Raw genomic sequence first — 25,976 nt, forward strand, 5'->3', positions numbered from 1 at the left:
CAGGTGGGAGCCTTGGCTGTGCATGCACATTTTTAGCATTAAAAGCAGCAGTTTCCAGCTGGGATGGAGTCAGCAGCAGCTCCAGCCTCTGCTCACATCTCCCAGCAAACGCAGGAGCCAAAGCCAAGCCAGGGTGCCCGGGCTGCCAGAGCTGCTGCTGGGCCCTGGGGGCAGGAGGGGATGGCTTGGAGGCACCAGGAGAACTGATAAAGGTTTAGGGACAGAATAAGAGCCAGATGTTCAAGGTGACATATTGGGAAGTTCAGTAGGGACAGGCACAGGCTGTCCTTTGTTCACAGCAAAGGGCTCATCTCCAATTTTCACCTTTTTCTGCTCAAAGCCATGGCCAGTGCACACTGTGTGAAGGGCAGTGTCTCAAGGGGAGCATGGCACTTCAACTGCAGCAGAGCAGGACATGAAACCCAGGGGAGAATGGCTCTGCCATGAAGGAGGGGAGGAGGAAAGAGCTGCATTAGCACATCAGAGGTACCAGCTGTGATCAGGAGTGCTAAGGGTGTGGCTGTGTCCTTGAGGAGTCAGCGCCTCTGCAGGATCACAGAGTTTGGAGGCACAAGATGAGGAGTGACAGCTGAAACCATTCACAGAGGTGTTACTGGTGTCTGGGGAGAAGCTGGCATAGGGCAGTCCCTGGCATCTTCTGCTTTGCTAATGTCACAGCAGTTTTCATACACTGATAACTACGTTTCCTCACATGTTGCATAAGCAGTTTCCCGGGTTAAAGTTCAAATAAATTCTTGGTTTTGCTTCTGACATTCCTCCTTTTAAAGTCTAAAGGGAGAAATTAGGAAACAACATCTACTGCTCTTTCTCAGGCAGGTTATTCCATCCTGGATGTTGTTTAGGAGGATGCTATCCCTCCATAGGATTCAGTGATCAGAAACTGGAATAAAACTGGGACATGAACCAGACTAGAACTGTAGAAAAATGAATAATTGTGCTATTTCAAACCCCTGGAACACAAAGAGAGGTTTTAGCATATGAAAGACTCCAGGAAAATGCATGCAGCCAGACTGTTGGCATTTGTAATGCTCCCGGCTCAGAATTGATTCCCAGGACTCGAGTGAACAAGCTGACATCAGAAAAAGAGTGAGGAAGCAAGAGTGGGACACAACAAGAGCCCTAAAATGTCTTGGAAGAGATTCAGAGCTAAGTAAATGATTTTCAGCTTCCAGGAGTGCAAAACTAAGCTCAGAGACCCAAAAGGCATCAAAGACAGCAGATTTGGGTGTTGATCTTTTCTGTTTTACTTGTGCAGGAGAGATTGAATCCTTACCATGGTGTTTGATGCTTTCCCTCCAGTACAGCTCCTTTGGGCATGAATGGAACAAAACTGGCTGTAACAACCTCAGTTACCTCCACTGTTCTGGTTTTTCCCCTACATTCCTTTCTCCTGCTTCCCTAATGCTCACTTTGCCCAGATCATCTTCCCAGGCACAGAGGATGCAGGGTGTTTTATCTGCAGCTGGCTGGTAGGATGAGCTATGTAATCCCCATTTCCCCAGCACTTCCAGGGCTGATTTCCATCTCATTCCCCAGTGAGCTAATCCACATAGCTCATAACACCTCCCTTTTGGAGAAGTTTCTCTAGACATTTATCAAGAAATTTGGCTCAAGGAAATTCACTGGTGTAGAGGGAGAGAGGCAGAGGTGCAGATGAGAGATGCAAGATTCATGTGCAGCCCTAAGGAAAACACCCCCAAAAGAGCCCCACCTTCCCCCCCACCTCTGCAGTGATGTCCATTGATGACACTTTATCCACTCCCAGGATATCTTCCTGTTTCCAGCCCTTTAATTCTGATTCAGCCAAGCTGTTGAGTCATGGAGAAAAGGCTTAACAAGCTCTGCTGCCTATTAACAACATTGTTGGTTACTCCTGTAGTTATATTTTACTCCTGAGACAGAGATAACACCTCAAAAAATGCTTGTTGCAAAAATATCTGTCACTAAAAGGTCCTCAACCTGCCAGAATCCACCTACACCAGGTGGGTCAAACTCCTAAAAATCTCTCAGCAGAAAAGCTCCTTGGCTTGAGGAATTGGGTTACAAAACACTGGCACAGGCTCTGTGACACTGCATGGACTAAATAGCCTTGACTTCAAGTAAATAAAACCACTCATGGGACAAAGTTTAGGAAGATAAATGGACAAGTTGTTTGTGCAGGTTGTCTGTCTCCTAATCAATAGCCCTGCTGGGACCCAATTTTGTTAAAGTCTGACTGCTGCTTTTGGACCTGAAGTAACCAGACAAAAGCAAATGTCACTAGGAATTCCACCAAAATAGATCAAATCCCAAGACAGGCAGAGAGGGGATGTGAGCAATTTCCAAAAACAGTTGACAAAGAAACGTAAAGGAGCTCTGTCTCAAATCACCTGTGGTTACTAATTTTAACAGGCAGAACAGCAAATTCAGGACTGGGGATTTGGCTGCACTGGTTTAAGTCAGAAAGGACTCAGAATAACCTGCAAATGCAGATGTTCCTCATTGAACTGCTCAGCTTCCCCACTTTGTGAGCATTTCATGGCAATAATTTTCTGCCCACTGCTTTCACTGGCCAGTTATCACAGCTTTGGAGTTTATACTCAGTGCTAAATTCAGAACCATTCTGAGCCAACTTACTGTAGGTTTGGCTATGATTTTTGGTTTGGGTTTTGGTTTTTTTCCCAAGGAATCAGGAAAGCACAGTTCCAAAGCTCTTTGACCTGTATAAACAGAAACACTGCAACTCCCACCACCTGTGCAGGGTGTTCCTGTGCAGGTGTCTCTTCCAAACACAGAGTTCCTGCTGTGCTGAATCCTTCAGCTCCTCTGACCTCTCCTTCTTCTTCTGACTGGAGCTTTGTCTGCAACAACACCATCTGAGCTGAAAGGTTTCCATTTTATATGTCAAGGCAACTCTGGAGAGCTCCACAGTGAACAGAAATCAGAGTAGTATTTCTATGCATTTTCCTACATTTTCCAAAGTTAATGTGTGTCATACTGAAAATATTAATTCTCGGGAGTTTCTAGAGAATGAACACACATAAAGCCAAGGATGACTTTAAATACTTACAGGATGCACTAACCATATTTTATCTGACTTTTGTTGTAGGTTGGCTCCCACACAAGTCTGACATGTTCCAATACTCCTTTAGCAGAATTTCTGAACTCCATAGGATTTTTCCTTAGTGACAAGAATAAATAATATTTGAACTCCCTGTCTAAAAAATTCAGTTCTCTTAAGGTAAACCTCTTTCTCCTTGGTATTGATGTGACAATCTACTCTCTAAGTGTATTTGCTGCTAAGATTTCAGAGGTTGGCTGTATGAACACCAGGCTTCCAGCCTGTATGAAACTGCAGAAATTACACATCCAGAATAAATGTGGAGGAATGTGCATGATGCTCCATTTTTTACCTTTTAACAGCTCTGGAAAATCTGTACTGATACTTTTTGTACCACTCTGCTTTAGGCTTAGGGTTTAATCAGAGTTCAGGAAGGTTTGTTTCTGAAGCAGGGGCAGGTTACAGGCAATGATCCAGCACAGCCTGAAGCAGTGATTGCAAAGAAGGAGGAACATTTTTATCAGTATCTGCATGGTACTGATAAAATACACATCTCAGCTGATGGCAAGGAAAGGGGTGTAACACAACAATTACCTCCATGTTATGTGGGTAAAAGCCAGACTCAGAGCTGTTCAATATTCCACCTGATAAAATGCAAAGTAGCTACTCAGCCTGCAGGAGGGAGACATGGAAAAAGCAGCAGGTTAATCTCCAGCTCCTCTCAGCACAGGGTTGTGACTCATGTAAGGCTTTGCCTGAGTTACCAAGCCCCAGGAGTGTTGAACAGGGGTTTGTCACACCACAGTGAGGTGATCTCTGGCTGCAATGTTTGTGTACAAAACACCCCTGCCAGGAAACCATCAGCATTCTGCCAAAAGCAGATACAGCCAAGATGGTGCCAGACTTTGTTACCTTGGCAGCCAAGGGAAAATGCAGCTGTGCTCCAGTGGATTGATTTGCTTCTTTGGTTGTGAGGTGCTGCTTTTCTCTGTGCTGGGGACACAGAACAACAGCTGACAATGAGAAACCACAAGCAGACAAATGGGCAGAAATTATCTGTTATTTCTGAGCATTTCAATACAGTATTTCTTTTTCTTACAAGTCTGTCAGCCTGAGTATCCAGCTGTGCCTTTTTCTTGCTCTGGGATGTGAGTTTGAGCACTGCAGTTGTGCACACAGACAGCTCAGCCAGACACAGGCTGTGGCTGTGGAGTTTGATTGACTTGTCCATACAGAAATGATGGGGCATTAAAAAAACATAACACATCTGCTATTTGGGTTGCTTCTTCTTTCGGAGTTGTGGAGTTTTCTTCCAGAGATTTCCAGGGAAAAGCATCGTCTTCAGCTGCCTCCGCCCCAGCCATCAGGGGACAAAATCTGTGTGTGGAAAGGATGAGGCCACTGAGCAAATGAATAAATCAGTGTCAGGGTCTGAGAAGGAATGGCTCAGAATTAATTCCTTTTCCTTGTAAACCTTTTGTTCCGTGCCAGTGAATTTCTTCATCACTCAGGTCTTTGTCCCACTGAGCCCCATGAAATGCAAATGTAGGAACTGAGGAATTGTCCCTCTCTCCATCCCCCATAGAAATATTGCTGGGAACATGAAGAAGTGATCCCCCATGATCCCTCCCCACCTGCTGGACTAGTGCTGCATGATGTGTTAATCCATGAAGGATAGCTGAGGAGCAGCCCCTGGAGCTGGCTTTTATCCACGTGGGTTGCATGGGAATCACCCTGACTGCTCTGCAGAGGAGGCTTTGCAGGACTGATGGCGCCTGAAGGATCATCAGAGGTCTCTGCCTGGCTCAAGAGAAGTAACCAGAGCCCAGCCATGCAATCATCTTTGTACTGACACAGTCAGGACTTACCTCTTCTATCAGCCCCAAAACATCCAGAGACATCACAGCCCCCTGGCTGCCCAGGCTGCCCAGGCTGCCCTCTGACACCAGGGAAACCTGGAGGACCAACATTCCCAGGGAAACCCTTGGGACCTGGTTTCCCCTGCACAACCTCTCCTGGTGGGCCTGCAGAAGGAGAAGCACAGAAAGCTGTAGCACATCAGCTTTAGCAGTGCGATTCCTCTGCTGTATTTTCCTCCATCCTACGTGACAGGTAATTTTCTGAGCACAGTTAACTCATTTTGGTGGATAAACAGGACCTGCCTGTTGGAAAACCTGTTCTGAATCCCAGTACCTGAATCCCAGTATTCTTGACCTTAAGGGTGCACAGCTTGGCTAAAAATGGAGCCTGGTTATGAGAACCCCAAATCCACCTACATGTCAATGCAGAGAATCGCCTTAATCCCAGGATCCATCCCAGAGTCACTGGGGTTTGTGTCTTTGTATCTCAACTGTAGACAATTAAATGCAGAAGAATGTGTTTGACCACACTCTTTTGACAGTGCCTGGTTTGCTATGCCAGTGGCAAACTTCCCACAGGTCCCAAGTGCAGGGATCAGGGTGGAGGAGTACACCAAATCCTCACACATTACTCACAAACCCTTATGTTCCACGAGCTGAATTTTCAGAGCTTCTATCCCCCAAGCATCTGGTCTTGCATGCAAAAAAGGCAGAAAAACTAAAACTCCCTGGATGTGTCTCATGTCCTCAAAACACAGCATCCCCTGGGAATGGGTACCAGAGGGAAGAAGCTGCCTGGAGTAATCTCTTGCATTTTAGCAGAGAGGAACCATTGAGGATGCTGCCAGCAGGGCTGTGGTGGAAGGTGAGTCCAACCCCACCACAGAGGTCCTTCAGCTGGATGATGCTTTGGATCTGAGAGCTGGTGGCCATCCCATGGCCTTGCTGGATCAATAGACAGAAGTTGGGGTCACTCTACCTGTTCTCCCTCTGGGTCCTTGGCTCCCTTCCTCACTGGCTCCAGACATCCCTTTCTCTCCTTTTGGCCCTGGGGCACCTATTCACAGATAAGAGATAAGTGTTGCTTCACTGTATGTCAAATTTCACCCGGAATTGAGGCTCCTGCAGTCTCTCCATGAGTCAAAGAGGAGTCACAACCCTTGGCAACACTGAGAAACATCCATTTGCTTTCATTCAGTCTGGGCACCTACTCTTGCTCTGACCAGCAGGGCACTGATTTCTTTGATCCAAGCAGCACAGACCTGCAGCCCAATAGGGGTGGGAATGAAGATTTTTCACAGAGAAATTCATAGCAAGACTGTTACAGCACCAGCCTGGGGGTCAGGTCCAGCTCTGTGCTCTTCATGTGATTCAAACAAATCACAAAGCTGAGCTGTCTCTTTGACCAGGTGCTGGTTAGCCAGGTTTGATATTTTCCTGTTAAATTACTTGTGAAACTAGTACCTCTCAGAGAAAACAGGTACATTTTGACAAAATATGATTTTTCATTGTTTTAAGATGAAAATATTTTGATCAGCCATGTCCTTCAGGTGGTTTTTCACTAAGATCCATCTTCTGCCCTCTCCTGCTTGACAGGCTGGAAAAATCTGTTGTTACTCCCTTCTCTCTGAAGTGATTTTTGATGAGCTGTGCAGATACCAGCTAAGACTGACTACTGCAGGAGGAAGGAGTTAAACAGAACATTTCCAGTTCCTCCGAGGTGTTAGGAGACTGCTGAAACCAATGCTTTTCTTTTTATTTTGACAGACAATTACTTGAACCACTGACAAACTTCGTCTGGGAATCCAAGCAAAACATCTTCCCACCTTTCACTCATTCATGTGCAATAACTGAGGGCACTTCTGAGATTGTATTAATTTATTTCTTTAGTTATGTCTGTGTCTTTCATTGTGAAACTACTGCTCCAGACATTTCCCCTTTGAAGATTGCTTCAGCTGCCTCATGCCTTCTATCAGTGTTTCCCAATGCTCCTCCTTTCTGCCCAAAGCTGATCTGTTCCACCCCCATGTCTTCACCCAAATGACTGCTTTTCTGTAGAAAAACCCTCCTGCACCCTAAAATTAAACTCTCCATCCCCCCAAACCTACAAATGGAGCTAAACTGGCCTTTCCTTCCATTCAAAGCTTAAAAATAGAGTTGGCTGCATCTGGCTTCTCCCTGCTTGTTGAGATTTATAATTTGGGTGTCTCTTCCTAGAACGGAGAAGTTCAAAAGGAAAACAGCAATGAAATGAGATAATGTCATGCATTATCTATACAGTACTTGAGGCACTGAGATGTTTAGTTAAAGTATCAAAAATGCAGTGAAAAGTGCATATGAACCCTTCTGTCCATACCTCTCTCTCCTGGATACCCATCTTTGCCTGGCTGTCCAGGGCTGCCATTTTCTCCTCTTTCTCCACTGTTCCCAGGTGGGCCTGGGGGGCCTGGTGGTCCTGGTTCTCCTGGTTTTAACCTTTCCTCCCAGATGGGAACTGGCTTCCTTGCATGTTCATGTATGAATGAGTCAAATTTCAACACATGAGCTGAGAAGGCAAGAGAGAAAATAAACATTTCCTTGGGTGGGAAATTCAGAAGAGAGATAAAAATCAAAGGATTTTGTCTAAAAAGGTACTTAGAATGATCAGCTAGTGCTAAAAATCTGTCAGTCCAAACTGAGAGAGGCAGGAGATGAAGATGGGCAGCTGAGTGATGACTTTGCTGCCTGACCTTGGACAAGGCACTGCTTCTCTCTGCACATCCCAGCACAGGAGCTTTACAAAACTGCCTCGTCTCAGGAGGAATCAGGGAGGAATCAACATGTATTGCTGAAAGAATAATTTCTCTCAAATTAGTTTCAAGCTCTTCCATTTAAGAAATAAAGGAGGCTTTGCAAAACACCAAAGGGTTTTGCAAATAAATGGTTTGCAGGTCTTTTCTGTGCTAGTGACACCCGATAAAGCCAAAGTAGCACTTGGAGCCTGAGATGGGGCATTTGCTGGTGGTGGAGCTGCTGGGATCACTACAGCTCCAGGATGTCTCTCCTCTGGTTTTCCACTTCTGGAGAGTCTGAGGATCACAGAATCACAGACTGGTTTGGGTTGGAAGGGACCTTAAAGCTCATCTTGTTCCACCCCCTGCCATGAGCAGGGCCACCTTCCCCCATCCCAGGTTGCTCCAAGCCCTGCCCAACCTGGCTTTGAACACCTGCAGGGATGGGGCAGCCACAGCCTCTCTGTGCCAGGGCCTCAGCACCCTCACAGGGAACAATATCACATCTAATATAAATCCAATCCTTCAGCTCAAAGCCCTTCCCCCTTGTCCCATCACCAGTGAGCAGACTCAGGAGCTGGGTTGGTTTTACTCACTCTGAATCATCCTCTCACAGGCCTGGCTAACAAGCTGGTAAATGGTGGCCAAAGACTGTGGCTCCCCCTAAAAGGAAGCATTTAAAAAAATAATAAAAAAATTAAGTATTAATATCTTTTATAAAGGATCAATCTCATAATGCATGATAGCTTTCAGCCCATTCATTTTCTCAGCTTGAGTTCCAGAGATATTAATTACTGTGAAATGCAGCTCTATTTATTTATCAAGAAGCTCTGAAACCAGAAAATTGAAATTGGAAACATCAATAATTGCTTTCTCCTGCATATCAAAAGGCCCAGACCGAATCTAAATAATTACCAAAAAAGGGAGAGCAAATTTCACCCTCAAATTTTATCAGAAAAGATGCTAAGTCTATAACTCAGTGTTCTGTGATATGTAAAACATTTAGTATGATCAGATATTACACCTTCCTATCTTTGACTCCATCTTCCATGAATATTGATTCTTACTGTATTTTGAATAAATCATATATTATGGGCCCTTCAGAAAGTTTTAGTAAAGTAGGGAAAAGCAATTAAAATGCAAAAACCTGTTTAAAAATAAACACTGACTGTGAAATTCATACCTAATGCCCCTGCTTCCAGAACTGTTTATAAAACATACATCTCTGGCTGGATCACAGTGCAGGTAACCCAGGCTTAAAAAACTGCTCTGTTCAACACCCAAAGGAGGGGAAAATAGAAAGTTCCAGTGGAAAAAAAGTCTAGAAAAGGAATAGCTGGTGGGATTGGAAGGTGAATGCTCTTAAAAATTATAATTCTGCAGCATTAACTTGACACAAAAGCACCTCATCCCTGTCTGAAGGCAAATTTGCATAAGTCAGTCTTGGCAATGACTCCTAGGAAGTCATGGCAGTTTAATTTACCCAGAAGTCATGATGAGAAAAACTTGAAAAACTTCTTTTCCCAACAAAATAACCTTCCCAGGTGGTGTGGATGTCCTGGCTGCCAAGGTCTGTGCTGGGGCATGGACAATGATTATGACAAATGAGTCCCCTTTTGTAACACATTAAACCAGAACAAAGTGGAGCCAAGTGGGTTTGGTTTTTCCCTTCTCAGCAAAGAATGGATTTGCATTTGACATTTCTGCTTCATTACTACAAGTGATACTAAGGAGCTCCTGACTGCTGTGGGATTATTTATACCCCAGCAGCCCAACCTGTGCAGGGGAAAGGAAAGGCACAAGCAATAGGTACAACCAACACTGGAGAGGTTTGGCTCATAATTGTAAGTAAAAGCTGCAATTCAGGTTATCACACCCACTCTTTTGAGAGTATGATGCACTGACAGTGTCACCCAGCACCAGAAAAACTCACTTTCTCTCCTCTTTCTCCTTTGGGACCTGGCAGCCCCTACAGGAAAAAAAAAAATGAATAAGTCAAAGGGAAGGAAGAACAGAAAACAAACAAACAAATAAATTCACTGGGGGGGTGGGTTACATTAGTGGGAGCACAGTGCTTGTTTCTCACACTCCTGTTGTTTCCTTGACCTCATGGCAGTGATTGTAAGAGTATGAACTCATACTCCAACACTTTGTTTTTAAAGAAAAAGAGTAATAAATCAGTAACTGGAGCAGTGGGATAAGCACCATACACAGGAATGCAGGAATTTCTCAGCTGCACTCTTAGAACACATTTCCCAGCAGGACAGGTGGTTTTTAACATCTGAGGAGAAGAAATACCTGTGACATTTAGATCTGTGGTTTCACCTACAAGCCCAAGGCTGGCTGCTCCAGCTCAGGAGTGACTTTCTTGCTTTATTCTATAATCTTACACCAGAAATCTGTTTAGATTCTGTGTAGCAGGTGAATCTGCAGAGGGTGAAGGGAGGTGGGATTTGCTGAATGCTTTATCAACAGATCAGTAGCCTGGGCTTTGAATGCCCAGACATCTCCTTAAGAAGGATGAGTGTGAATTTAAACCATCCTTCAGACTCTGAGGCAGAGCTGCTGTGGGAACAGCTCATCCCCTCTCAATTATCCCATGTCTTGCCCTTCTTTGAGACCCAAAAGCAGAGACTTACTGTTGGCCCAACATCACCTGGAGGTCCCTTCTCACCACTGCTGCCTCGGGTGCCTGTGGCTCCTTGGAAACCCTGCAGACATTACACAGTAACAATCCAGTCATTCCCCAACTTTCTTTTTCTGTTCAAGGGCTCCAGGGGCACCTGTGGTGGGAGTTTAGAGGACTCAAGCAAGGGAAGAGTAGCCCTCAGTTTCCTGCCCAGCCACGTGCCCACTGTTCAAAGCACATCGGGTGTGAGTCATGCTCACATCATTTCCCATCACCATCTCAATTATGGCCAAGCCAGCAAAGCTGAGTTTTGCCAACAAACTGCAGTGTAGTTCATACCCTACAGGCTTTTTGATCTTTCATTATATATTCAGATTTAGACATAGCCTAGAGCACAGCCCTCTTCTTCAGCCTCCCAACTCCACGTGGTTGTTTCCTTTTTCCTTTAAAACTTGTGCTGGCCTCTAATACTTAACAACATCAACAGCAGCTTAGAGAGTGGGAAGTGCCTTCTCTGGTCATCTCCTCTTTGTGAGCTTTCTGTGCCTTTTGGAGCCATAAAGGGAAGAAAAAAATCAGCTAAAACAACTAGCAGAAATACTTTGTTTTAGAATTTTCCAGCTATTACATTTGAATTCAGTAGATATTAACAACTTTTCTGAACAGTGAAAATGAGAAAGGTTTTCAAGGTAGCACCAGAACAGCTTTCAGAGCCTGCTCTGGAGGTGACAGTGCTTTCCTCATATTTAAAAAGCTGAGGCTAAATGCTGCCAGCTCCACATATTCCAGGATGAACAAGTCAAAGTTATGAGCCTAATTCAGCCTTGGCTCCTATAAATAACTTAGCACAAGCACTGCCAAATTCCTTATAATTCAGCAGTGAGACTCAGCTGTGAGAATCAGTAACTTATCAGGTCCACCAGCCATCAACTACCCCCAAATTTGGTTCAATTTCCCAAGTAAAATGAAGTGTTCCTGTGGTGCCTTCCAATTAGGAGCTGTGAATCAACAGGTCTTAAAGTTCTGCTACCCTGGGCATGACTGAGTGCAAGCACACCCCTCTACATCCAGCCCTGGCAGCAAATGCTGGCTGTGATGTGCTTCACGCTGCCTGCATCCTCCAGCTCCTGCTGAGTTCAGTCTAACAAACCAAATCCCCTCCAACTCAACCAACAGCTGGAAAACAGCAGTGTCAGGAAAGGGAAAACAGCACAATAAGAATCTCCTGGATGGGATGAAACTTCCTCAGGACTTGCCAGAGGAAGCAAAGGATTTTCTTCTTACACTGAGGGGTGGCAGGGAAAGGGGGCACCTGCACCATGTGCCAGGTGTTCCCTGTGGTACCCTGGGAAGGGGGTTTGCCCTGACACTTCCAGGTGGAAGCACAAAACTCTGCTGAGGAACAGATTTCAGAGTGCATCACTCACAGGGAGTACTCACCCTTGGTCCAGGAGGTCCTGGAGGCCCAGCTGTGCCTTCTAGTCCCCTCACCCCCTGCAAAGCCAAATCCAGTCATTCACTAGCAAGAGGATTCTGAGACCTCATCAGCAGTCAGATGCTTTTCCATGTGCTGCTTTTAGCAGGAACTTGCTAAAGTGGGTAAGAAAAGCATCTGTCGAGCAGCAAGAAGGGCAGTATCTGCTCAGATTTGGCCAAACCTGACATGATCCCATTTTTTTCCCCCCAGTCCATCTGGCTTTGTGAAAAGACCATTCACTTCTGCACTGAGTGCACTGGGATGTTTGGAGTCTCTGCTGGGATGCTCCTAGCAGAATTTTAGGCACCCATGCATAAAACCTCAGGGGTGTTTTACCTTTGCACCTTGAAGTCCATCCCTGCCCGGAGCTCCCTGCACACCAGGAATGCCCTGTAAATCAGAAATGCTGGGTAAAGTCAGCATCTGGTTATCCTTGCCCTAATCCATCTTGGAACAGAGGACAGAAGAGAAAGGTCAAAGAAGAGAGAGAGTTATTCATCACATACAGCAAAGACTGTTACCCCAGCTTTAATTCCATCATATCCAGCTAACAGATAGGTCTATCTGCCTTACACCAGGTGACTCAGTTTCCTTGGGAAAGTGATGGCATTCCAAAATGACAGTTCCCAAGCAGACAAGACCAACAACTTTTCAGATTTGCCTGAAGTAGTTACTCAGAAGAAAAAAAAAAAAAAGGGGGGGCAGCAGTGGGGAAATCTTTGGGACAAGCAGAAGGAGTGGTGTTTGCCATTACCTGCATGCCAGGGATTCCAGTGTCTCCTTTCTCTCCTTTAATTCCTGGTGGGCCCTTGGATTAAAACAGAAGCACACAGTTGGGTGTGTGGCAGAACCCTTAAAGGCAACGAGCATCCTGCAGCTCCACATGCATGTCCCAGGTTGTTCCTGCTCCCTGCAGCGTTCCAGGGTAATTTACAGCCACAGCATGTGCACAGGGATTCTGCCATCCCAGACATGTGGCAGCCCTTGCCACTACTCCCTGCCAAGCAATGATGATCACTGGAAAGAGAAATGCCTGAATATTCATAGGATATTCTGATTTGGAAGGGACCCCACTGGGCTGCTGGAAATAAAAGCCCATTAAGGAGAGTCTGGACAAAAGCAGGCATTGGCCAGAATAATTAGGTGCAGGGCCTCGTCAGCAGAAACCCACTGATTGCCATCTCTCCCTCTGCAGCTGTTCAGCTGTTGGGGAGGGTGATACAAGCACATAAATCACAGCACTGACACCCATTTCTGACAGGTTCTAGCTGGGAAGAGTGAGTGACAAAAAAAAGGCAATGGAAGAGGTCACATACCACAGGGCCCTGAACTGTGATTCCCTGGGAGCCTGGAGAGCCTTGCTGGCCACTGGGACCTGCTGGTCCCACTTGTCCAGGGGGGCCTGGCTCACCCTGAAACCAAAGACAAGGAAACAATCATAAGGGAAGGAAGTGGATGGTGCCTGCTCTCCTCATGGGCTTCACTGCATGGCCTGGATCAGCACGAGCCATCTACAGGATTCAAGATTAGCTGGAGCACTGAGGGCATCTCCAGTAACCTCAGCTGCCTTTGTACTTTAGGTCCAAGGTTTTGGGCCACCTTTCATGAGAGCAGACAGCAAAGCTGCAGAAGGTGCTTTGCAGAGCACAATTCACCTTCCCAAGCAGTTATTCCTGTTATTCAAGGTGGTCAGAGAGCAAAGGGAAATCTTCCTTAGTCCATTTCTGAGATCTGTGTCCTTCCCCCAAATCCTTCCTCTGCAGCCATGCTGCTTTCCCAGATGTCACCCCAAAAAATGGGACCAGTGCTCTGCTCTGGCTCTGCCCTGTGCTGATCCATGGAGCTGTGAACATTTGCACCAGGGTTTGCTGCAGTCCCCAGGGCTGGGGGATTCAGACCCAGCCACTCCTCATGCGCACCTCAGGGCTGTGCTTCCCTCCCTGCCTCCCTCCTCCCTCTGCTCTGCCCCAGGGCAGTGTCTGGGCAGGAGATCTGGCAGCACAAAGCCTGACCCTATCACAGCCCAGCTGCTCTCAGAGGACATTGCTGACCATGTACCCTGCATTAATTCAGCACAATCAGGCTCATCATCTCAATCTCCAAAGCCCAACTGATCATTTAATTAATAATAAGTGATCCCATCCTCCTCTATGTGTTTTTAAGACTCTGTTTGGGCTCAGCTTGGTGCAGTGAGATAATCTCCAGCCTAAGGACTCACCTTTGGTCCTGGCTCCCCCTGCTCCCCCTGAGGTCCTCTCCTCCCAGGGCTGCCCTGCCAATGGGACACAAAGAACATCATCACATTCACTGCACTGGAACCAGGAGCCTGGGGACAGAACTCTGTGCACTTCACTGCCCCACACTGAGAAAGGTTTCCTGCCCCACACAGCTCAAAACAAATGGAGACAGGAAGAAAATTAATTGAGTTGTCTAGGAAATGTGGGAAAGGGAAGAACATAAGAGCCCAGTCCCTCCATGACCAGCACTGGGAGCACAATATTTATTCCCAGCAGAGAGGGATGAAGGTTCAACCTATTTAACCTTCCTCCAACTCCCTCTCAGTGGATCCATGCTGAGACAACATCTCATATGGACATGGGAACACGCTTGAGAAGGAAGAAGAGGGGTGCTCACATCTGCACTCCTTTGGAACTCAGCTGGGTTTTACAATCTCCACCCCAGAGAAGTGACCTGTGCTGAGACCAGGGACAGACCTGGCTCTGGGACACCTGGCTTAGCTCTGCCTCTGCCTAACTCTGGGTGGGGAGAAGAAACCAACCTCCTGGCATGACCTCATTTTGTGTGAATTTTTGACATCTTAATCTGAACACTGCTATTCTTGAATCCAAAATGAACCACGTGGGTTTGAATTGAGAAGCACAGGCAGGGAATTTTGGGAAAGGTGCTTTCAGAAGGCCCCAGAAACTCATTTCAGAAGCCAGCTGGATCTAGTCAGACACACTCATTAAGGACAGTGATAAATACAAGGTGGGACATGTCTTGCTAACTGGAATTTTAAAAATAGCAGTGAGTGCTGTTGTAACTGCAGCAAATTGCCAAGAGTTCAGTGGTGTGAGGAGAAGGTTATGTGTCAAAACCTGATTTCCTCTAATGCTTTAAAGAGTCCTGCTCTTTAAGGCGTTGTCTGTGGAGATACTTAAACCACAGGGCAATGCAAGCTGCTAATTATGCACTTAGGATATTGGAGCAAACTGTGACAGTGGAGTGTGCTGTTAATTAAACTTCCACCGGAATGAGCAAGTAATTACTCTGCAAAGAGGCACTCTCCCTGCACAGAACTGAACTCACAGTTAAACCACAGGTCAGTGCAGGAAGTGATCTGAGACCATTTCACTTGAAAAAGGAGGCAAATGTTTCCATTTATGGTTATTTTCCAGGAGGAAAGCACCTGGGGTGGTTGAACTGAGGTGCTCTGGACAGGCTGTCTGTCAGGTTTCAGCTGGCTTGTGCAAGTCAAATATTCTTCCCTAGATTTTCAAAATGAAAAAAATTTTAAAACTGCTTCCTAGTGTTTAACAGGAATATTTTCTCCTGGGATTTAAGCCCACGACAGCTTTCCTGCATCCATAAGGGATAGGGCAGAATTTATGTCCTTTTTCTTGAGCACACTGCATATGTAATGGCTGTTTTCTCTTCCCCCCCATTTCTTCAGGGTTTTCTTGCAAGTGACATTCACTGAACAGAAAGAGCTTTGGGGACAGGCAGGATAGCAAAGTCTCCACTTTCTCTTTACACTGTCCACCCACACAGCCACTCACAAGGCTCCAATTTAACATAGGATCCAGACAGAGAGATTTTTTTGGTGAGCTGTTTTTTTCCTTAAATTTACAGAGAGTTTCAGAGCCTCCAATCCATGAAATCTCTGCAGACACCGAGGGTGACCTGTCCTCCTCTCCTAAGAGGATTAATGTGGAACCAGGCCCTGCTCAGCCTGTTCCCAGCTGCAGCTGTTGCAGTGCCAACTCTCCATCTCCCCACTTCATCACCATCCAAAATCCAAAGGGAAACTCTCAGCCTTGCCCTGGAAAAGCTCCTTGAGTTAGGATGAGAGGAAATGGCCTCAAGCTGCACCAGGGGAGGTTTAGATTAGACACAGGGATAAAACTTCACCAAAAGGGCTGTCAGCCCTGGCACAGGCTGCTCAGGGCAGGGGTGCAGACATCATTTCTGCAAGGATTTAAAAGTGTAGATGTGGCTCTTGGGGACCTGGTTTAGAGCTGGGCTTGGCAGCCCTGATTAATGGGTGGACTCAATGATCTTTAGGATCTTTTCCAACCCAAACAATTCTGTGATTCTAAAACCCCACAGAGCCCCAGGAGAGTTACCCAATGCCCAACATGCCACAAAAAAAGAAGCAAGAGCAGCACCTGCAATACACTGGGTGGGAGGGTGAACTTACAGGGGGCCCTGGGGGTCCTGGCAAGCCGGGGCGCCCCGAAGTGCAAGAACAGGCGGGAGCCAAGGTAGGGCAGGTGTCCTCATCCCTCTGAAATGAAACCAAGCCAAAACCAGTCATCAGCAGCTGCACAGCAAGAGCAGGATGGATCACAAGTACAACACTCAGTGTTTCAAAATCCAATCTTTTACTTGAATTAAAGCAGAATTTTTTTTTCTACTCCGCTGAGAGATTTTTGGGAGCAATCAAGTGCTTTATTTTTTCTGTTGAATAACAGATGTAGGCAAAAAAACCCACCTATGAACCAGCCCTGCCTGCAATGTGCAAAACACATAGTGGAAGATAATTTTCTCCTTTCTACATACTTATACACCCCATATAGCAGCTGTCTGTGTTGAGAAGTGAAAGGAAGAGTGGGGGATGTTGTGCCTCGGGGCTGAGGTGGCAGCAAAGCTCTAGGACTGACAGGGCTCCTGGATGAGGTTGTGACAGGAAAAATATGCACTGCACCAGGATTGGAAGTTTTCACTCTTTTTGAAGCAAACATAGTTTTGTTTGCTTCACCAAGAAACACACTGATGTTATTCCCAAGAGGAAAAAATGCTTTCCCCCTTAAGTCTATCAAAATCATTTTCAGTGTCACTTCAGTGCCATGGACTTTCCCCAGCTTGTTGAGCAGAGCAGTGCCCCTTGCCTTACCAGTGCAGGGAGATCACAGCATCTGTCCTGCTCTGCCCCCACACTGCTGCACAAGAGCTGCAGAGACTGCAGCTGGAACTGGGGGGAAAAAAAAGAGAGTTTGATAAGAAAGTAGCATTGGCTCCCACCACCCATCACCAAATCCTATGAAGCTCAAGAGATAAAAATAATCTTCAGGGATGATTTGGCAGGACTCATCTGTGTGATTCCAATTATAGCTGTACCCCAAAAAAGCCACAACATGAGAACTACCCCCAAACTGAGTGTTCCACAAGTCCTCAGGTCTGTGTCTTGCTGAGCAAGTCAACAAAGCAGCTTCACATCACATCTGCAATTTACTCACAGCCCTGCAATAGCAGCAGGCTCTCAACTAATTGGGCTTCAGCACCACCAGAATGTGAAAGCAAACTCTGATTTGCTCCCCTTGGGGGCATGGGGAGAAGGGTAAATGTGGCAGCAGCATTTCCCAGGGCAGGGATGTGATCCCCTCCCCAGAAACCCCAACCAGTCTCTCACTGCCTCCCTCGCAACAGCCACATCTTCCCATTCTGATTAACAAAAAAGCACACACTGCACAAAGCCAAACAAAATAATGAGGCAGAGATTAATTTTTCTTGCCTTGACACCATTTCTCATCTTTTTTTTTTCTTTTTATTTTCCTTTCACTCCATGCATTTAACCAGGAGAGAGGTGTACAGCCCAGGGAGGGTTACGGATACAGATGAGCCCTGCAGATCAAGTGGCAGTTAAAGATTTCTTAAATTAAATAAGGTTCCATGATAACCAATAATGAGGCACTCTGTCTTCTCAAGGACAGCAGAGCTGTGGAAGATGTGAAATGTTGCTGTGCTTGAAAGGCAGTGGGAGGAGGGATGGCACAAGGCTGTTTATTATTTGGCCAGACCTGTCTAGCTGAGCTGCTAGCAGAGAGAATTTGGGAGGGACAAGGAAAGCACAGATTCCTGCCTTGATGGCCACAGATTTTGATCAAATTACCAGGGAATTTATTTAGCAAACAAGTAAATACCGATTGAACACTCTGGCCCCTGGTTTGTTACACAGCAGACCCCATTTCTTACAGGCAATTCCACTTTTTTCTGGGTGCATCCCAGACCTCTGCCTCTCAGTTTGCACTAGGGATGCACATGGGACAAAGTGTTTTGAGGCAAGGGGAGCTACAAATCACCTGATGAGCCATTTCCCCCTGGACTTCTAGATCTAAAAGCAGGGCCAAGAAGCAAGATCTTGACATCAGTGGTGAATGATTTCCTACAGCCTCACTGGACCCCTGTGAGTGATGAACTTGCCACTGACTCTGCACATAATTAACACTCCTGCTTTGGGGAGTAAGACTGGAACAGACAGACAGAAGAAGGGTGGTTTTGCCCTGAGGACAGTGCACAGGCCAGGACACCAAGTCCACACATCCCCTTTTCCTGTCCCCTTGCAGGGAGCAGCTCCCTGCAGAGCTGAGTGGAGCAGTGAGGACACACCTTCAGGCCAGCACTCACTGCTGGGTTGGGGTTTTTTTTCCAAGTAGCAGCTGATAAGAGCCTCTCTACTGGAGATTATTTTCCCCTCATTTGTATTCAGATAGACAAATCCAAACACACTGGAGACTGAGGCACACCCAGCTCTGCTGCCTCCAGCCACCAGCACTTCCAACATTGCTCTGTGTGGGCTGATGTGCCCAAATTTCCTTGCAGAAGCGATTCCCAAACCCTTCTCTCTGCTTCAGCATCCCAGTGCAGGATCTGTGCTGCCCCAGCCCTGGAGGAGGCAGCCAGCAGAAAGTTCCTCTGGGACACACTTCCATCACAGTCCCCACACCGAGGCAGGAGGCACAGAAACGCTCTCTCAGTGCTGGGAAAGCTCTGAAACCCCCAGGGAGCAGCCCAGCAGTGTGGGGAGGAGTTCAGGTGAGGGTGATGTGGCACCCCTGCCCACTGCCAGCCCAGCCAGCTGCAGCAGCACGTGCCAGGACTCACGGGCACGGAGCCGCTCCGGGGCCCTCTGGTGCGCGTCACTTTTCCCAGCATGATGAAGCCAGCAGTGGAGATGCTGCCCAGGGTGTTGAGGGGCTTCTCTGCTGTTTTCTTACAGTCCACATAGAGCTTGACCTTGGAGTGGCTCACGGCCACGTGCACCTGGGCAGCAGGAGGACAAAGCCATGTTGGAGATCCGTGGTGGGATGAGGGGGCTCCTACTGACAGCAACACTTTCTGCCCCATCCACAGCCTGCTCTGGCACACCTGGGGTGTTTTTAGTGAGTGAATGGATGGAGGGGGCTCAGGAATAAGGTTTAGTATGGCTTTCCCCTGTTGATCCCCTCACCTCTCCTTGGGAGAAGCCTTGCTGGAGGTGAGTAATGAACCTGCCCACAGATACCCACAGAAAGATCTCGATGCTCATTTGGGTGCAATCCCTTTGCTATGAGGACATAGATAGACAAATCCCCACCCTAATATGAGTGATAAAGTGTCTTTCTCACAAGGCTGGATTCCCTTTTCCTTTCATCCAGAACTAAATGGTTACCAAAATTCTAAATGCTAAAAAATAAATTATTTCAAAATTTTTCCTGATCATAAAGACCTAAAAAACACCTCAGTTTTTGGAGTATGGGGGAAAAGGGAAAAATCAATATTTGGAAATCATATTTCGATCATGAGATCCACCCGAAATCTTTACAATTATGAATTTCAGCATATCTAAGAGGTTGGGCACTTCTCTGGCAACCAGGATGCAAAGCATTTGGATGATCACCCCTCAGTTTGAATGATACTCCTTGACCAGAGTGAGATCATGAGCCACATTTCTCCCTCTCTTGTTAAGGACCTTATGAAAGCTCCCATAGAATATCTTCTTCACTTCCTGCTCGTCAAAGGAGACTTCCTGTAAATCAGCCTTGTAGTCATGATTGAAATAGGTCAAGGATTTCTTACTAGCTGCAGGAAAAATAGGACAAATAACAGCTTAGAAATTGATTTCACACATACGTACCGTAGTAAATAATTAGCTTTAAACATGGTGGAAGATTTCCTATGTTATCAAGAAGTACTTCTAAACAGTGGAAAAAAAATGTAAAAATAAAGAATATGCTACAAGCAGAATAGAAATAAAAACATGTCTTTCAATTGGACTGAGCAGTGTTTTAAACATGAGGTTGGCAGCCACGACAAAGCTTCCCAAGAAATTGCTGCTGTGTAAGGAAACCATCAAAACATTCCAAGCGAGTCCTGCTGCTCGCAAGATGTATGGAAGCACCCGAATTGAATGTATTTAGCAAGAAATCTTACGGTCCAGGTTAACCCCCAGGAGGGGCTGGAAGTCCTCGTCCGTGACCTGCCACAGGGCAAAGGGCTCCTTGGGCGTGTCGGGCAGCAGGCGCAGCAGGGCCACGATGGTGTGCTCGGGTGGGATGGCAAACTGGTGGACGTCACTGCAGTGACACAAAGCAAGGGAACATGGGTGATTTAAACCATCAGAAACATCCTGCAGCTTCATCCTGGTGTTTGCTGGGCAGGGGGGGCTGGCAAAGAATCACAGAATTCACAGAATGACCAGGTTGGAAGAGACCTTCAAGATCATCGAGTCCAGCCCAGCCCCAACTCCTCAACTCAACCCTGGCACCCAGTGCCACATCCAGGCTTTGTTAAACACATCCAGGGATGGTGACTCCACACCTCCCTGGGCAGTCATTCCAGAATGTTATCACCCTTTCTGTAAAAAACTTTTTTTTAATATCCAACCTGTATTTCCCTTGGTGCAGCTGGAGGCTGTGTGCTCTGGTTCTGTCAGTGCTGCCTGGAGAAAGAGACCAACCCCACCTGACCACAGCCACCCTTCAGGAGCTGTAGAGAATGAGAAGGTCACCCCTGAGTCTCCTTTTCTCCACGCTGAGCACCCCCAGCTCCCTCAGTGGTTCCTCACAGGGTTTGTGTTCCCAGCCCCTCTCCAGCCTCGCTGTCCCCTCTGGACATGCTCCAGCATCTCAACATCCTTCCCAAATGGAGGGGGCCAGATCTGGACTGGCTTTGCTCCCAGGAGATGATGGTGATATGAACAGAAAGAGTCTGGACCTGCTGTGCCTGGACAACCCTGTGGTGAGTGATGAGCCCTCATGGGGCTTCTCCTGGTGCCTGGGGGATGCTCAGCTGGAGCAGCTGGTGTCAATCCATCACTGCCAGAGCTGCCCCAGGGAATGCCAAGCCACAGCGAGTGCAGCCTCAATTCTTTTGAGATGAGAGCTCAGTGGAGGCTTAAAAAACATCCCTGCTAGGTTCCAAAGCACTCCCCCAGGTCTCCTCTTCAAGGAGGAGGAATGGTTGCCATATATCATGGGGTAAATCTTTAAACCCTGGCACAAAACTCTTGGCCTAGGGATGTGGTTGAGTGGCAGACCTGGCAGCATTAGGGTAATGGTTGGACTCAGTGATTCTTCCAGCCTAAATAATTCTATTATCTAAATCAGTGTAAATGCCCTTCAGGGATAAGCACTGAGCCCACAGCAAAGGCCCCTCTGTGTCCCCACATCCCAGCTGCAGGATTTAGGCTCAGCAGCTGTGAGAGGATACAAGGCAATAAGGGAAGGTCAAATTGGTTTTGCCTGAAACACGCCTGTAATCTGAAACAGGACACATTGGCACGGCATAAACACAGCCCATCAGGCATCTTTTCAAGACTGATTCATAAATAACACAACTTTTTTTCTTTCTCTCAGTTCCTGAAGGGGTAGTGTCCTTGGAAAGGCATCTATAAGAGCTGAACAAAAGGATTTGCCCATAATTTCCTGAGCATTTAGACCAAAGGGTTCTCTGAATCTCCCCCACTCTGTTTACTCTAAGAAGCTTTGCCTCTTTAACTAAGATTAAGCGGAGTCAGTGGCTCAGTAATTAGGCTTTAAACAAAGTACCAATGAATGTCAGGAGTCAGATCACTCCTGATTCATAATCATAAAAAAGGAATGAGGTCACAGGAGCTGCCTGGCTTGCTTGGGACCCTGTGGAGAAGCTTCATATGCAACGGAATGAGGTCAAGCCACAAGCCAGAGCTAATGGTTATTCCCTCTCATCAGTGCAGCCCAGGCTGCAGAGAGCAGCTACAAGAGTAATATTTTCTAAAGCAAAGATCTCTCTCCAAACCAGAGATATTTGGGAGAAGGGATCGAAGATGAAAATGTGACCTCAAACTGCCATCCCTGAAATGTAGGTGGCTGTGGACAGAATGCCTAAAGACTGGTGGAGTGTCCATACGTGACACGATCCTCATGTCCATCACAGCAACTAAAAAGCTGGAAAAAAGAGATTTTGTAGAAACCAAAAACAGCACTGTGAAAACGTTTGGCTGTACTAATGTAGAATAAATACTATTGTGTCCCCTTAATTTCTACATGACCACTCATCTTGAGGAAAGTCAGGGGTTTATTTATTAATACATTAAGTAAAAACCCTCTGGCTATTTTTCCAATCTACCAATGGCTTGATTTAGCTTATCATATTTATAATTTCATTTGGAAGTTGCCAGCAGGGCTGCACCGTTCCTCCCCAAAATGACCTTCCTTTGCTGTGCACATGGCATGAGGCTGAGGATGAGGATGGCAAGAGCCAGAGCTCTGCTCCCACCTGGTCCTCTGGGTGAGCTGAATGTCCCTGAACAGCGTGAAGGTGCGGGAGCCACTGAAGACAAAGGGCTCCATGGCCACGCCCTTAATGGAGGAATATTCCTTCTCTACCAAGCCAAAAACTTCCATCATATCAAATCCTGGAACAAAGGAGAACAGAGGAATCAGTGGTTAGGCAGCAGTGTAAAAGAAGTGTGTTTGAAGAGCAGGTTGAATTAGCACAGAGAAGGCAGCAGGAGAAAATTCCCTGCACGACACAACATCAGCTCGAGTGTACCCCTCAAATGGCAGCCAAGGAAAAGAAGGTTGTGTGCACATTTCTTGTAATCTCTTCCTCTTGAAGGAGAGCGGGCAAAAGATGGAGGCTTTCACAACTATGTTTTCAAATCTTCAGGATGAAAAAAACCCCAAAGAGAAAGATGTTACTCCAACGATTTCTTCTTTTCAACTACACACAAAGTGTTATCTTCAAAAGGCATGGAATCAGTCCAGTAATTGCTAGCAGGGAGAGAAAATGATTTCTACTCTGAAATGCCTGATGTGTAAGAGACAGAAAAAACCCTTTAAAATACAAACTTTTCCATTTCTCTCTATTTTCAGGAGACACCCATGGCTGACCTGCCTTGTGTGGGCTACAGACATTCTCCTCTGACACCTCTGACATCTTCTCTGGCTCATGCAGCTTCTTCTCTCTCCCCCAGCTCATCATGAAAACTCCAAGTCATTTTCATTTCAGTTTTCTCTTCAGTCAGACAAGATCTCACTCTTTGGGTTCTGTTTGAGTTTATCTGAGTTTGCAGCACTGGGATGAAGGAGATGGTTCCTTCTTGAGCAAATGGAAGGGCTTCATTTCAGAGGGGTGCTTTCAGTCTGGATTCCCTCACCCCTTCACCATTCACAATCTTCTGCAGTTTCTTGGCTCGAGTTTTTATTTCACCTGGGGGTTGGCCCAGGGTGCTTTTATTTCATTATTTTTTCATATCCCAGCAGTACAAGGGAGTTTGCCAAAATAAATGACCTACTTGAGGGCCATTTATCTCTGGTATGGAGCTTCTGACACTGAGACTCCCTTTAAAATGCGCAGGAAGAGAAGGTTTGAGTCACAATTAAAAACATATTGAAATATAATCCCATTATTATCGCAGAGTCATGGAATCATAGAACAGCTTGAGTTGGAAGGGACCTTAAAAATCATCTAGCTCCATGGGCAGGGATGTTACCTGCAAGATCAGCTGGCTCACATCCAGCCTGGCCTTTGGCAAGGTGAAGTGACTCAGCCATGGAGTAACCAGACCTGAGAACTGCAGCCAGTCCCTCAGCTCACCCCTGACTCAGAACTCTGGAAGGAGGTGATTCCCTTTTCTAAGCAGAACTCACTGCTTTCTCAGGCAGCAACACTTGCAACAAACCCAACAGCAGGAACGGCTCTCATGGCACAGACAGGAGAAAGGGGAAATTCCTGCCCCCAAATCCCTGCAGCCTGGGTGCAGAGAGCTCCTCTGGCTCTGGAGGATGCACAGGGGATCCCAGGGACTGACTGGCAGGTTTGGAGTTTGATTGTCTGAGGAGCCTTTTGAGATAGGAGTTCAAACCCTCCTGGAATTCAAGGGCTGTTTGAAGCTTCACCTCCTTAGGCTGGTGAAAATCCTGGTGTTCAGCACTAACAACTCAGGTGCTGCAAAATATTCTTCTACCTGATAAAAAAACATGTTCCAACTTTGGTGCTCACACTTCTCCCCTTTTCCTTGGGGCATTTCCCCCACTCTCAGCTCTTGCATGTGTCTCCACATCAAGCCCAGGCAGTGTTTCCACTCCCAGCCCAGCAGCACCAGGGCTGGGATCTGCTACTGTACCTCTTATGGAACCTTCAATGGAGGTGATGGTGGGGCAGGCTGTGAGAACAGAACAAAAGGGGAAAACTATTAGAGGAAACAAAAAAACCAGCAGGGAATTATGGAAGCAAAATGAACACAGTTCCTTTAGACAGAGCAAAGGAAAAACATAGCAAAACTTAGAATATCCTGCAGCTCCATTCAGAGCTTGGACTTTAACCTTGTTTATATATATATATATGAAGAAGGAGAGAATTGATTTTTATGCAGACATAAAAGTTGTTTCCTGGCTTGCCTATCAGCAAAATAAAAATAGCATCTTTCATCATCAAACATCTCCATGATCACTTTCTTTTGACTAACTCAGCTGGCACCTGATGATATGCAATACAAGAGAGCATCATCTTGGCAAGTTTTTTTTTAAAAACAGACATCAAAACATCTATTTTTCTTTTAACAGTGCCTGAGTAGTGTGGTAAAATAAAGATATATGCAGTTTCAAAGTTTGTACCTGCAATTAAAAATACACACAGCAAAAAAAAAAAAAAAATGTATCTCAGCTTGGGAGTCTGGCTTTTGATTTCTTTCAGAAAACAGAGTTTTGAAAATTTTTGCAGTTTGTCTTTCAGAAATCCTCTTGATGAATCCTTTGAGATGCCACAGGATAAAAAGCAAGACCAGAGAAGAGATGGGGATGTGAAGCTGGAGCATGAGGCACCAGGGTTATGAGCACTCTATTTAAAGGCTCAGGTAAAGAGGTGTTTTAGAGAGCAGCTCATGAATGCTGTTTTCAATCATCTGCTGCCACGTAAATCCCAGGCCATGGGTGCCAGATGGAGCTGGGACAAAGGGAATGCTTGATGCAAGATGAGAAATGTCCCTGAAAATCAAGGACACTTGGACAGGATGGGCTGTCTCACAAGGGGTTTACTCATTCATCAGGATAATAGAATCTCAGAGATCACTGTACTGAGGCTGCAGCACAGCCTTGCCTTTCTTGCACCAATGCCATTTCCTACCTCAGCAGCAGCCCAGCTTTTGTCAAATGGGTAAGACATTTAAAGGAGGTGACTTACTTGCCCCAAAAGACCTGAGATTCCTAAGCCTGTAAGAGTTTCAATGCCATTCCTCATGGTGAAGAAGGGGCACCCAAACCTATGACTCTGAGGGCCACAGGACCACTAAAGCCAGGATTTAAACCACAAAGACTTAGAAGGTGCTGTGACCTTTCTTGTTCCAACTGATGCTTAATTTTCTATATACCATAATTCCTGTAGAACTGGGTGTAAAACTGTGGAAGGGATCTATGGAAATCCATTAAAAACTCAGTTTCTGCAACTTGAGCCTTGCAATGCTGAGCCTGACCAGCCCTTGCATGCAGGATCTTCAACCTACACTGCTCTTTCCCTTCTCCTTCCAGAAACCAACTCTTCTCAATCTTAGAGAATGGGTTGGGTTGGAAGGGACCTTAAAGCTGATCCTGTTCCACCCCTGCCATGGGCAGGGACACCTTCCACTGTCCCAGGCTGCTCCAAGCCCTGTCCAACCTGGCCTTGGACACTTCCAGGAATGGGGCAGCCACAGCTTCTCTGGGCACTCTGTGCCAGGGCC

General features: G+C 46.4%; 1 protein-coding gene across 1 annotated transcript in view; it reads right to left on the reverse strand.

The window, feature by feature from the left end:
* Positions 1 to 4,103: 4,103 nt before the first annotated feature.
* COL20A1 (collagen type XX alpha 1 chain) overlaps positions 4,104 to 25,976 on the reverse strand; it is a 52,549-nt gene continuing 30,676 nt past the window's right edge. Inside the window, exons 22-40 of the mRNA XM_009093106.4 lie at positions 24,387 to 24,425; positions 22,535 to 22,673; positions 20,210 to 20,352; positions 19,749 to 19,858; positions 18,902 to 19,060; positions 16,914 to 16,991; positions 16,218 to 16,304; positions 14,016 to 14,069; positions 13,114 to 13,209; positions 12,552 to 12,605; positions 12,134 to 12,187; positions 11,761 to 11,814; positions 10,331 to 10,402; positions 9,625 to 9,660; positions 8,288 to 8,354; positions 7,277 to 7,465; positions 5,900 to 5,977; positions 4,930 to 5,085; positions 4,104 to 4,438 (exon numbers count right to left, since the gene is read on the reverse strand). Of these exons, the coding sequence (XP_009091354.2) occupies positions 4,425 to 4,438; positions 4,930 to 5,085; positions 5,900 to 5,977; positions 7,277 to 7,465; positions 8,288 to 8,354; positions 9,625 to 9,660; positions 10,331 to 10,402; positions 11,761 to 11,814; positions 12,134 to 12,187; positions 12,552 to 12,605; positions 13,114 to 13,209; positions 14,016 to 14,069; positions 16,218 to 16,304; positions 16,914 to 16,991; positions 18,902 to 19,060; positions 19,749 to 19,858; positions 20,210 to 20,352; positions 22,535 to 22,673; positions 24,387 to 24,425 (1,679 nt within the window). The 3' untranslated portion in view covers positions 4,104 to 4,424. The remainder of the gene's footprint in view (positions 4,439 to 4,929; positions 5,086 to 5,899; positions 5,978 to 7,276; positions 7,466 to 8,287; positions 8,355 to 9,624; positions 9,661 to 10,330; positions 10,403 to 11,760; positions 11,815 to 12,133; positions 12,188 to 12,551; positions 12,606 to 13,113; positions 13,210 to 14,015; positions 14,070 to 16,217; positions 16,305 to 16,913; positions 16,992 to 18,901; positions 19,061 to 19,748; positions 19,859 to 20,209; positions 20,353 to 22,534; positions 22,674 to 24,386; positions 24,426 to 25,976) is intronic.

This window comes from Serinus canaria, chromosome 20, assembly GCF_022539315.1.
Source record: "Serinus canaria isolate serCan28SL12 chromosome 20, serCan2020, whole genome shotgun sequence".
Taxonomy (NCBI): Eukaryota; Metazoa; Chordata; class Aves; order Passeriformes; family Fringillidae; genus Serinus; species Serinus canaria.